The 12,738-nt window shown below is 41.2% G+C and overlaps 1 protein-coding gene across 1 annotated transcript in view; it reads right to left on the bottom strand.

Annotated features, from left to right (window-relative positions):
- Window positions 1–12,738, bottom strand: part of LOC311128799 (parathyroid hormone 2 receptor-like) — a gene marked incomplete at both ends in the record, with an annotated part of 87,037 nt that overhangs the window by 27,048 nt on the left and 47,251 nt on the right. The window contains one exon of the mRNA XM_084161032.1: window positions 9,023–9,176. Coding sequence (XP_084017158.1) covers window positions 9,023–9,176 — 154 coding nt within the window. The remainder of the gene's footprint in view (window positions 1–9,022; window positions 9,177–12,738) is intronic.

Below are 12,738 nucleotides of genomic sequence, written 5' to 3'. Positions count from 1 at the left end.
CCAGTCAAACGTTTTGACACACCTACTCATTCAAGGGTTTTTCTTTATTTTTACTATTTTCTACATTGTAGGATAATAGTGAAGACATCAAAACTATTAAATAACACATATGGAATCATTTAGTAACCAAAAAAGTGTTAAACAAATCAAAATATATTTGATCTTTGAGATTCTTCAAAGTAGCCACCCTTTGCCTTGATGACAGCTTTGCACACTCTTGGCATTCTCTCAACCAGTTTCACCTGGAATGCTTTTCCAACAGTCTTGAAGGAGTTCCCACATATGCTGAGCACTTGTTGGCTGTTTTTACTTCACTCTGCTAGTACCAGTCACCTGCAAAACACATATTACTGTGTTTGCGGGTGTAAAACCATTGAACGTAAGGAAGGGAACATTTTCAGAGAACAACTTTAATGTTAGAATCATACATAAGAAAATACATTTGCATTTTTTTGCTTTAAACAAGAAAACAAACCGCTCTGCTGAATATGACAGTTCCAACATCACAACTTATTTACTCCGACACCCTCATATTTACTTCACATCAATTACATTTCATGGTTCTCTGGATTAATACGGATCACAGTTGTAATTTTCCGCCTCGGCTGAGTGGCGTAACCAAAGAGACCAAATCACACTGTGATAGAAAGGATTGTTTGTCTGTGTGTGTGAGTGTGAGTGTGAGTGTGAGTGTGTGTGTGTGTGTGTGTGTGTGTGTGTGTGTGTGAGACAGTGTGTGAGAGTGTGTGAGAGTGTGTGAGAGTGTGTGAGAGTGTGTGTGAGTGTGTGTGAGTGTGAGTGTGAGTGTGTGTGAGTGTGAGTGTGAGTGTGAGTGTGAGTGTGTAAGTCTGTGTGCCTGCCTGCTTGCCAGCATGCCTGCGTTTGTCAACAACCCCCCCACAAAGTTCCCTGGGAGCATAAATCCAGCCCCTTTCGCCTGAGAAAAGTTGTTATTTTTACATCTACATTTCAAACGTTTATTTCGTGCTCTCTGCTTCCTACCAGGACGAACACATCAAACGAGGATGGGGCATGAATAAAAACAACATTTACCATAATAGGGAGGGGAAGTATCAAAACAAGCGAGCAAGAGTCACTGTGATGCCGAGTGGGGAGGAGAGGAGGTTGTAAGAGGATTGGGGTAGATGCTACTGATGATTGTTTTCTTAATGTGCCTCTAATACAGTGGCTGTGAGAAGAGACTATTCTAATACAGTGGCTGTGAGAAGAGACTATTCTAATACAGTGGCTGTGAGAAGAGACTATTCTAATACAGTGGCTGTGAGAAGAGACTATTCTAATACAGTGGCTGTGAGAAGAGACTATTCTAATACAGTGGCTGTGAGAAGAGACTATTCTAATACAGTGGCTGTGAGAAGAGACTATTCTAATACAGTGGCTGTGAGAAGAGACTATTCTAATACAGTGGCTGTGAGAAGAGACTATTCTAATACAGTGGCTGTGAGAAGAGACTATTCTAATTTTATTTATTTATTAACCTTTATTTAACCAGGAAGGGCTCATTGAGATTAAAATCTCTTTTTCAAGAGCGTCCTGGCCAAGATAGGCAGCACCAAGTCATTACAAAAAATTACAGCCAGACAACATGAAAAACTACAAGTAATCTAGTAAAAACCATTCATGAGTTCACAAGAGTATAACAATATCAAAAACAGCAAATTAAAGACATTGACAGGTCAGGGAATCAGCCTCAAAATCCTTCATCAGAGATTTAAAAACACCAATCGGGACAAGTTCTTCCAGTTTAAAATTATTTTGTAAGGTGTTCCAAGACGATGGCGCAGAGTACATAAAAGACCTTTTACCAAATTCAGTTCGAACATTTGGAACAGTTAGCAGGATAAAGTCCAATGAACGAAGAGAGTACCCACCACATTTCTGAACAATAAAAATGCCCAAATAAAAAGGTAGTAAACCCAAAATGGCTTTGTAAATAAAAGTATACCAGTGACTGAGCCTACGAGTGACTAGAGAAGGCCAGCCAACCCTGGTATACAAAGTACAGTGGTGCGTAAGGGTTTTGCAGTTTAAAATAAATCTCAAAGTACCATGATAAAGAGTGTCAATTGATCTCAAACACTGAGTGGAAGCATTCATATATAAAATATCCCCATAGTCTAGTAAAGGCATAAATGTAGCTGATACTAGCCTCCTTCTGGCTTCAAAAGAAAAACAGGCCTTATTCCTAAAATAAAATCCCAATTTCAGCTTCAATTTTTTTGTAAGTTGTTGAATATGCAATTTAAAAGAGAGGCCGTCATCAATTAGAATTCCAAGATATTTATATGAGGTTACAACCTCAATCTCCTTGCCCTGACAGGTAGTAACAGGTGAAAGGTTCAGAGGTCTATTTCTTGCATTAGAAAACACCATTAGTTTAGTTTTGTCAGTATTGAGGATAAGCTTCAATTGACACAAGGTATGTTGAACAGTATAAAAAGCAGTTTGCAAGTTCTGGAAAGCTTTTGTAAGAGATGAGGCACAACAGTAAATAACAGTATCATCAGCATAAAAATGAAGTTGTGCATTTTGGACATTTTTGTCTAAATCATTAATATAAATAGTGAATAAGAGAGGACCAAGTACAGAGCCCTGGGGCACCCCATTCAGGACAGACAATTTAACAGACATAAGCCCATCAAATTGAGTGCACTGAGTTCTATCAGACAGATAGTTAGCAAACCATGCAACTGCATGCTCCGAAAGACCTACACTCAACAATCTCTGCCTTAGTATAGCATGATCAACTGTATCAAAAGCCTTAGAGAGATCAATAAAAAGTGAGACACAGTGCTGTTTTTTGTCAAGGGCTTCAGTGATATCATTTAAAACCTTCATGGCTGCTGTAATTGTGCTATGCTTCTTCCTGAAGCCCGATTGATACATTGATAAAATAGAGTTAGTAAATAAAAACTCTTTTAGCTGTTCACTTACAAGGGTTTCAAGTATTTTCACCAGGGGTGACAGCTTTGAGATTGGCCTATAATTATTTAAAAGAGTTGGATCTCCCCCTTTTAAAAGTGGTAGGACAAATGCTGATTTCCAGATCTTTGGAATTTCATTACATTCCAGGGTTAGATTGAACAGATATGTAAGTGGTTCAGCTATGAAATCAGCTGCCAGATTTAAAAAGCAGGGATCCAAAAGATCAGGACCTGCAGGCTTTCTTTGATCTAAAGATTTCAGGGCTTTATGTACCACCTGCACTGAGAATGGCAGAAAACTAAAAGTTTGACCAGCTCTCACTGGTTCATCCACACAGGGTTGTACAGAGACAGAGGACACTGGTTCATCCACACAGGGTTGTACAGAGACAGAGGACACTGAATCAAACAGCCTACCAGATGATACAAAGTGCTCATTGAAACAATTCAGCATTTCAGTTTTGTCATATATAGCAACAGAGTCCTTCAAAACACATGACGGTAATTCATTAACATTACTGTTACCAGACATAGACTTAATAGCATTCCAAAACTTTCTAGGGTCATTCAGGTTATCAGTGGTAACAGACATAAAATATTCAGACTTGGCCTTCCTGAGAAGAAAAGAACACTTGTTTCTTAACTGCCTAAAAATAAGCCAATCAGCATCAGAACAAGATTTCCTTGCTTTAGCCCAGGCTAGATTACGGTCGTGAATAATACAAGACAGCTCAGAAGAAAACCATGGATTATCCCGCCCTTTAACCCTGAACCTGCGGAATGGTGCATGTTTGTTTACTATTTGGAAAAAACCATCATGAAAGAATATCCAGGCAGTTTCCACATCAGGGATAAGCTCAATCTTGCTCCAGTCAAAATAAAACAAATCATGAAAGAAAGCCTGCTCATTAAAACACTTCAAATTTCTCTTACGAATAAAACGTGGATTTGTCTTTGGAACCTTAGTATTTCTAACAGCAACAACAGCACAATGGTCACTTAAATCATTACAAAAAACACCAACCGCAGAATATTTATGTGGAACATTTGTCAATATCAAATCAATCAGGGTAGATTTATCAGGGCATTTAAGATTTGGGCGAGTGGGTGAATTAATCAACTGGGTAAGATTCATAGAATTACAAAACATTTTTAAATCATCAGACACCGGCTTTAACCAACACCAGTTGAGATCACCAATCAAGATCATTTCACTGTAAAGAAGTTTAGACATAAGGTGCGTCAAAGAAGAAAATGCATCACCGAGAGCAGAGGGGGGTCTATAACAGCCAATCACAGTTATAGAGAGGCCCTTTGAAACCTCAATATTCAAAGCAAGAAATTCCAACTGTTTACAAATAGTTTCAGACTTTGCCACACTTACATGGAATTTAGATTTTACATATATAGCCACACCCCCACCTTTCTTAACCCGATCTGCACGATAAACATTGTAACCACTTATACAAATATCCTTATCAAAAATAGACTTGCTGAGCCAGGTTTCCGAAAACACAATTACATCAGCATCAGTTGATTTAGCCCAAATCCTAACCCCATCAATTTTTGACAACAGGCTGCGTACATTTAAATGAAAAATACCAAAACCAGATCTTGATTTAAAATCAGAGGGGGTTTGGAGACATTGCATATCAGGGCCAGGGTTAGGTTGCACATTACCTGATATCAGCAACAGAAGAATAACTAGGCACCTCTGTTTAATAACCTTGCACGGCTTCTCTTTTTTAAGAGACCTACTGCAAGCGAATTCTACAAGTGAGTTTCCAGACAATACAAAACAGTCATTTAAAACCATTAGACTTTGGTAGTGACACAAATTCGTACTGTTCACATCATGCCACAAATGCATCGGCACTTGGACGAGTGGACCGAGTGAAAAAGAGCGAGTTCCTGCAGACAAAATGTCTAATGGACGCGAGAGTACATTTTCAGATGTACTCACCCTGCGACAATGTTCGTTTTCTCCAGAGTTCAATAAAGTCAGTGCACAAAGCAATACCACGTAAATTGTCATTTTCTCTGACCAAAAAACAAGAGGCCAACGAAGGTAAGTGGAGAGAGGGACAGCGTGTATGTGAGTCAATGTGAGTGTTTGCGCGTGTGAGTAGATTGAGTGTTGAGGGCGATAGAGAGAACGGGTTGAGCTGCCACTGACAGCCAGGCGAAGAGCAAGGAGCAGCTCGGACAAGACACTCCGCGGACTAACGAGGAACTCAGGCCAGCCAGAGATAGGGTTACTTCGGTAAACTTCAAGTAATGAAGTTCCGAGTTGAGGAGGACCCGTGATCTTTACACCAGCAAAAATAAAATAGTTTGCACTACGCAACAACGAAGTTACGCAACCATAAATAAATAGATTATTAGTAGGTTAAAATGTACTAGTCACAAACAAACGACTTGACAAACGACTTGACATGCTGCCATCTTGGATTTCCTCCAACGTGAGGAATACAGTGGCTGTGAGAAGAGACTATACTAATACAGTGGCTGTGAGAAGAGACTATTCTAATACAGTGGCTGTGAGAAGAGACTATTCTAATACAGTGGCTGTGAGAAGAGACTATTCTAATACAGTGGCTGTGAGAAGAGACTATACTAATACAGTGGCTGTGAGAAGAGACTATTCTAATACAGTGGCTGTGAGAAGAGACTATTCTAATACAGTGGCTGTGAGAAGAGACTATACTAATACAGTGGCTGTGAGAAGAGACTATACTAATACAGTGGCTGTGAGAAGAGACTATTCTAATACAGTGGCTGTGAGAAGAGACTATTCTAATACAGTGGCTGTGAGAAGAGACTATTCTAATACAGTGGCTGTGAGAAGAGACTATTCTAATACAGTGGCTGTGAGAAGAGACTATTCTAATACAGTGGCTGTGAGAAGAGACTATTCTAATACAGTGGCTGTGAGAAGAGACTACTCTAATACAGTGGCTGTGAGAAGAGACTACTCTAATAGCAGGGATGTCAGATCAACAATCTATTCTCCCTGTGGCGGGACTCACAAAATGAGAATTTTATGAAATACTGTCTAAAAAGAGTGGGAGGAAATATGCTCCAACAAATAATATGCAGGGTGTTGTTACAAAGCAGGGCATGAGGAGTGCTGTTACAAAGCAGGGCATGAGTACAATGTATGTATGCTTATGCTCAGCTTGCTTTGTTGTACGGTGATGGTAGATTTGACTCCCTGCGGAGTCAGTTCATTGTTGTACGGTGATGGTAGATTTGACTCCCTGTGGAGTCAGTGCTTTGTCGTACTGTGATGGTAGATTTGACTCCCTGTGAAGTCAGTGCTTTGTTGTACGGTGATGGTAGATTTGACTCCCTGCGGAGTCAGTGCTTTGTCGTACGTTGATGGTAGATTTGACTCCCTGCGGAGTCAGTGCTTTGTCGTACGGTGATGGTAGATTTGACTCCCTGCGGAGTCAGTGCTTTGTCGTATGGTGATAGTAGATTTGACTCCCTGCGGAGTCAGTGCTTTGTTGTACGGTGATGGTAGATTTGACTCCCTGCGGAGTCAGTGCTTTGTCGTACGTTGATGGTAGATTTGACTCCCTGCGGAGTCAGTGCTTTGTTGTACGGTGATGGTAGATTTGACTCCCTGCGGAGTCAGTGCTTTGTCGTACTGTGATGGTAGATTTGACTCCCTGCGGAGTCAGTGCTTTGTTGTACGGTGATGGTAGATTTGACTCCCTGCGGAGTCAGTGCTTTGTTGTACGGTGATGGTAGATTTGACTCCCTGCGGAGTCAGTGCTTTGTCGTACTGTGATGGTAGATTTGACTCCCTGCGGAGTCAGTGCTTTGTTGTACGGTGATGGTAGATTTGACTCCCTGCGGAGTCAGTGCTTTGTCGTACTGTGATGGTAGATTTGACTCCCTGTGAAGTCAGTGCTTTGTTGTACGGTGATGGTAGATTTGACTCCCTGCGGAGTCAGTGCTTTGTCGTACGTTGATGGTAGATTTTACTCCCTGCGGAGTCAGTGCTTTGTTGTACGGTGATGGTAGATTTGACTCCCTGCGGAGTCAGTGCTTTGTTGTACGGTGATGGTAGATTTGACTCCCTGCGGAGTCAGTGCTTTGTCGTACTGTGATGGTAGATTTGACTCCCTGCGGAGTCAGTGCATTGAACTGTGATGGTAGATTTGACTCCCTGCGGAGTCAGTGCTTTGTTGTACGGTGACGGTGAAGGGGTTAAGAACAGCATTGAAGTGTCCTATGAAGGCTCCTTTTGGGTCATACAGTTAAGTGGTTTCTAGGATCATGAAAGTAAGGATTACATATTGGCCACAATTTCAACGTCTTAGTGCCCCATTTTTGGGGGTGAATGAATTGGCATATTGTGTTAGGTTTGGCTTTTTAAGCCAATAGTGGCTAACCAGGGGTGGGATAATGTCAATGTTACATTGATTAGATAGTAGCTGGGAGCTTTCAGTGTCTGATACTTGTGAGATTTGTTAATGACAGTTTGCGGTGGAACATGTGAAAATTGCATGAACTTTCAGAAATGTTTGGCGAGCTACTCATAGGTGGGCTGCGAGCTACTGGTAAAGCCTGCTGTCGCTGATAGATTGTTTGTGCTGGACAGAGCAGGGGTGTTTCTCAAAATGCATACTACCGTGCTCCGAGCTCGTAAATTGGAGCATGGGAGGGTTGGAGTATGAGTCCAAATCAAAATATGCGAAAGGAGGGCACTTCTCGAATGCGTACTCCATTTGTATGTATTTTGAAGCATGCATTGATGCAAGCTTCAATGGAAAGTATGCAAAGAAATGACGCAACCACGTAAAAAATTACGCAATTTTCTTGAAATCAATATTTGAGCTGAAGCAAGAGAAAATACACTCCGATTTCTGAATGAAATGTTGCCTATTCACATTTCATATGTTGCCTGACTACAATATTTTATCTTGATACGTTAATAAATACATGCTGTGTTAATTTTGGCATGGTTACCTGCCTACAATTCCCACTGTAGTGTGCGTAGGTCACAAGCCCATAGTAAGTCAATAGAGCTAATTGGCTAGCTACTACTGTTAGCTAGCCAGATAGCCACAAAGAATTGTTAGCTAGCTACCAACGAAGAATTGACATCTACATTGGATAACATTGGTTTTAGGTCATTTTTGACTGTTATACAATCTGGTTAGCTACATTATTACAATTCACATATAGCTAGCTGATAGTTATGAAGTAAAACGTTTGCTTTGTGTGTATCTTGTTTTGTCTCCATTGCCATCGTCCTGGCTAGAAGAAGGACGGTTCAGTGAATGGGTAAGTCCATAGTAAGTCAATAAGGCTAACTGGCTAGCTAGCTAGCCATGAAGAATTGTTAGCTAGCTACCCATGAAGAATTGACATCTAATGTACCTTGCATAATATTAGTTTTAGGTAATTTATGCCTGTTTAACTAGCTAGCTGGCTAGCTAGATTACGATTCCCATATATCTAGCTGATAATTATGAAGAAAAACAATTGCTTGGTGTATATCTTGTTTCGTCTCTATTGTTGCCATTGTCCTGGCTGGAAGAAGGTTCAGTGAATGGGGAGATGCAGCGTGAGGTAATACAGTACGGGGAGTGCGAGTGCTTCTCAAATGTAATGTTTTATGTGTTCTCCACACTCTCGTCCTCACAAGAACGTACTCAAGAGAACGTCCTAGGAGAATACACTTTGAGCATGAGAGTGTGGGGCACAGTAGTATGCATATTGAGAAACACCCCAGGTATCAGAGTGCATTATCAATGTGTACTGGCTGCTAGTACAGTAAACACTGAGGAAAATCTCATTTAGATCACAAACATGTATTTTGGTCCCCTTATAAATATTGATAGCATGATTACCAAAGCTCTTGATGAAATGAAATAAACAAAGATTTGGAAACTAAATTCGTTTTTAGAATGCACACCAACCCAATCCAATCCCATAAAGGCTGCGGCCCTATGATGACATCACCACACAAAGGTCTCTGTAACTAAATAGTTTTAATCTCAATGAAAATAACCTGTAGTAATAAAGGTGAAATTAAAATGGAAATCACGACACACACTCACCCCATCCGATGAGGGTGAAGCCCCACAGGTACTTGGTGTCAGAGAGGAAGGCCATGAAGATGAGGCTGTGGAGGTACAGGCCCTCTACCAGGATCCAGTAGTAGTTAGTCGCCAGGAAGTAGATGAACAGCAACACCGTCACCTTACACCCAATCTGGAGAGAGAGAGAGAGAGAGAGAGAGAGAGGGAGAGGGAGAGGGGAGAGGAGAAAGAGAGGGAAGGGAGAGAGAGAAAGATTGAGAGGGAGAGATGGAGAGGGAAGAGGAGAAAGAGGGGGAAGGGAGAGAGAGAGAGAGAGATTGAGATTGAAAGAGGAAGAAGGGGGAGGGGGGGGGAGAGAAACCAAAAACAAGAGAGAAAAAATTTGATTAGGAAGAAAATGACAATATAGAACCTCGATAAAGTTTCGGAATTGCCAAAGGGGTTTCACTCTCTTTTACAATTATCCTTCACCCAAAAACGGATGTATTCTCACAGCAGGTATTTAATCAACGTCCCTGTTCAAGTTCTCGTCTTTCTAAAGAGGGAACTGGTTCTGGTTCCAGGGAGGCCTATGCTGTCTCAGATGTTGAGAGACAAGCGGGAGGGAGATGGCAGATGCTTTTCACAACTGACGACAAGAAATTACCGAGACGCAACACTCCCATTTCCAGCGTCTGCCAAAGGTCTGTTACGTGCCAAAAGAAGCTGGAGTCTAAATGGAAATAACAGATTCCAAGAAACATTATAGACACATCCATCACAGTGGGAGACAGAGACTTTACAATGTGACATTTCTCTAAATGGCTTCCCTGCCAGCCCACGTTTAGTCATGCCAAGCCATTAGCAAAGAAACAGCCACATTACTATTGGTCATTGCCAAGCTTTCACTGAGTTTCTTTCCATACACTACTGGCTGTGGGGATCTGATTTGTATTTAACTGTCCAGAATTTGAACTGCAGGCTACTCTCCTTTGATAATAAACTCTGGATCACTTTGTGATGCTGAACCATGGTCCTTGTTCACCTACTTTACACTGTGAATCTTCACACTGAAAAGAAAACTGCAGTGTAAACTTGCGATGGCTTGGTTGATAACCTTATTGGCTATTTACAACACAACAGAGAGCATTGATGTGATGTGAACCTTAAGTCTTAGTGATATTTTAACTCTCATATTAATGAGCACTGAAAGGAGCTGCTTTAACCAATTAGATGGTATTATCCACTTGATTTAGGAGACTCATGAAACATTGTAAATTCTGTACACATTCACACATCAGCCTGAAAGGGTATCCGATGTGGTTCAGTAGATCAAATGTGCCATGGGATTCACAGACGCCTTGACAAGCACTGGTCATATTGATCTTAACTATATGCTGTAAGAGGCACTCGGGGTGTTTTTTTCAGCCTATTAGCTACACTTTAGTAGATCAAAGATCAACAGTACAGCAGCTCAAAGAACAAGAGACTCCATACTGTGTTCAGAAATAAATAACAATGTCAGTAACATGTAGAACAGTTGAAAGCTATGTCAGTAACATGTAGAACAGTTGAAAGCTATGTCAGTAACATGTAGAACAGTTGAAAGCTATGTCAGTAACATGTAGAACAGTTGAAAGCTATGTCAGTAACATGTAGAACAGTTGAAAGCTATGTCAGTAACATGTAGAACAGTTGAAAGCTATGCATTAGCTACTTGTTCTCCCCACTGTAGATATATAGTATATATATACACACACACATAAATATATAGTATATATACATACGCACATAGATATAGTATATATATATACACACACATAGACACAGTGGGGAGAACAAGTATTTGATACACTGCCGATTTTGCAGGTTTTCCTACTTAGGGGACAGGACGACTGCACCGTATTGAGGGGAGGATGGATGGGGCCATGTATCGCGAGATCTTGGCCAACAACCTCCTTCCCTCAGTAAGAGCATTGAAGATGGAGCGACAGCCCCGAAACCTGAAGGATCTGGAGAAGGTCTGTATGGAGGAGTGGGCCAAAATCCCTGCTGCAGTGTGTGCAAACCTGGTCAAGACCTACAGGAAACGTATGATCTCTGTAATTGCAAACAAAGGTTTCTGTACCAAATATTAAGTTCTGCTTTTCTGATGTATCAAATACTTATGTCATGCAATAAAATGCAAATTAATTACTTAAAAATCATACAATGTGATTTTCTGGATTTTTGTTTTAGATTCCTTCTCTCACAGTTGAAGTGTACCTATGATAAAAATTACAGACCTCTACATGCTTTGTAAGTAGGAAAACCTGCAAAATCGGCAGTGTATCAAATACTTGTTCTCCCCACTGTGTATACATATATATATATATATACATACACACATACATACAGTGGGGGAAAAAAGTATTTAGTCAGCCACCAATTGTGCAAGTTCTCCCACTTAAAAAGATGAGAGAGGCCTGTAATTTTCATCATAGGTACACGTCAACTATGACAGACAAAATGAGAAAAAATTATCCAGAAAATCACATTGTAGGATTTTTAATGAATTTATTGGCATATGATGGTGGAAAATAAGTATTTGGTCAATAACAAAAGTTTCTCAATACTTTGATATATACCCTTTGTTGTCAATGACACAGGTCAAATGTTTTCTGTAAGTCTTCACAAGGTTTTCACACACTGTTGCTGGTATTTTGGCCCATTCCTCCATGCAGATCTCCTCTAGAGCAGTGATGTTTTGGGGCTGTCGCTGGGCAACACAGACTTTCAACTCCCTCCAAAGATTTTCTATGGGGTTGAGATCTGGAGACTGGCTAGGCCACTCCAGGACCTTGAAATGCTTCTTACGAAGCCACTCCTTCGTTGCCCGGGCGGTGTGTTTGGGATCATTGTCATGCTGAAAGACCCAGCCACGTTTCATCTTCAATGCCCTTGCTGATGGAAGGAGGGTTTCACTCAAAATCTCACGATACATGGCCCCATTCATTCTTTCCTTTACACGGATCAGTCGTCCTGGTCCCTTTGCAGAAAAACAGCCCCAAAGCATGATGTTTCCAACCCCATGCTTCACAGTAGGTATGGTGTTCTTTGGATGCAACTCAGCATTCTTTGTCCTCCAAACACGACGAGTTGAGTTTTTACCAAAAAGTTCTATTTTGGTTTCATCTGACCATATGACGTTCTCCCAATCCTCTTCTGGATCATCCAAATGCACTTCAGACGGGCCTGGACATGTATTGGCTTAAGCAGGGGGACACGTCTCGCACTGCAGGATTTGAGTCCCTGGCGGCGTAGTGTGTTACTGATGGTAGGCTTTGTTACTTTGGTCCCAGCTCTCTGCAGGTCATTCACTAGGTCCCCCCGTGTGGTCTGGGATTTTTGCTCACCGTTCTTGTGATCATTTTGACCCCACGGGGTGAGATCTTGCGTGGAGCCCCAGATCGAGGGAGATTATCAGTGGTCTTGTATGTCTTCCATTTCATAATAATTGCTCCCACAGTTGATTTCTTCAAACCAAGCTGCTTACCTATTGCAGATTGAGTCTTCCCAGCCTGGTGCAGGTCTACAATTTTGTTTTTGGTGTCCTTTGACAGCTCTTTGGTCTTGGCCATTGTGGAGTTTGGAGTGTGACTGTTTGAGGTTGTGGACAGGTGTCTTTTATACTGATAACAAGTTCAAACAGGTGCCATTAATACAGGTAACGAGTGGAGGACAGAGGAGCCTCTTAAAGAAGAAGTTACAGGTCT

Source organism: Coregonus lavaretus, assembly GCF_964263955.1.
Source record: "Coregonus lavaretus genome assembly, chromosome: 5".
NCBI classification, from domain to species: domain Eukaryota; kingdom Metazoa; phylum Chordata; class Actinopteri; order Salmoniformes; family Salmonidae; genus Coregonus; species Coregonus lavaretus.
The sequence above is the reverse complement of the archived record's forward strand: the minus strand, read 5'-3'. Positions and strand labels throughout refer to the sequence as shown.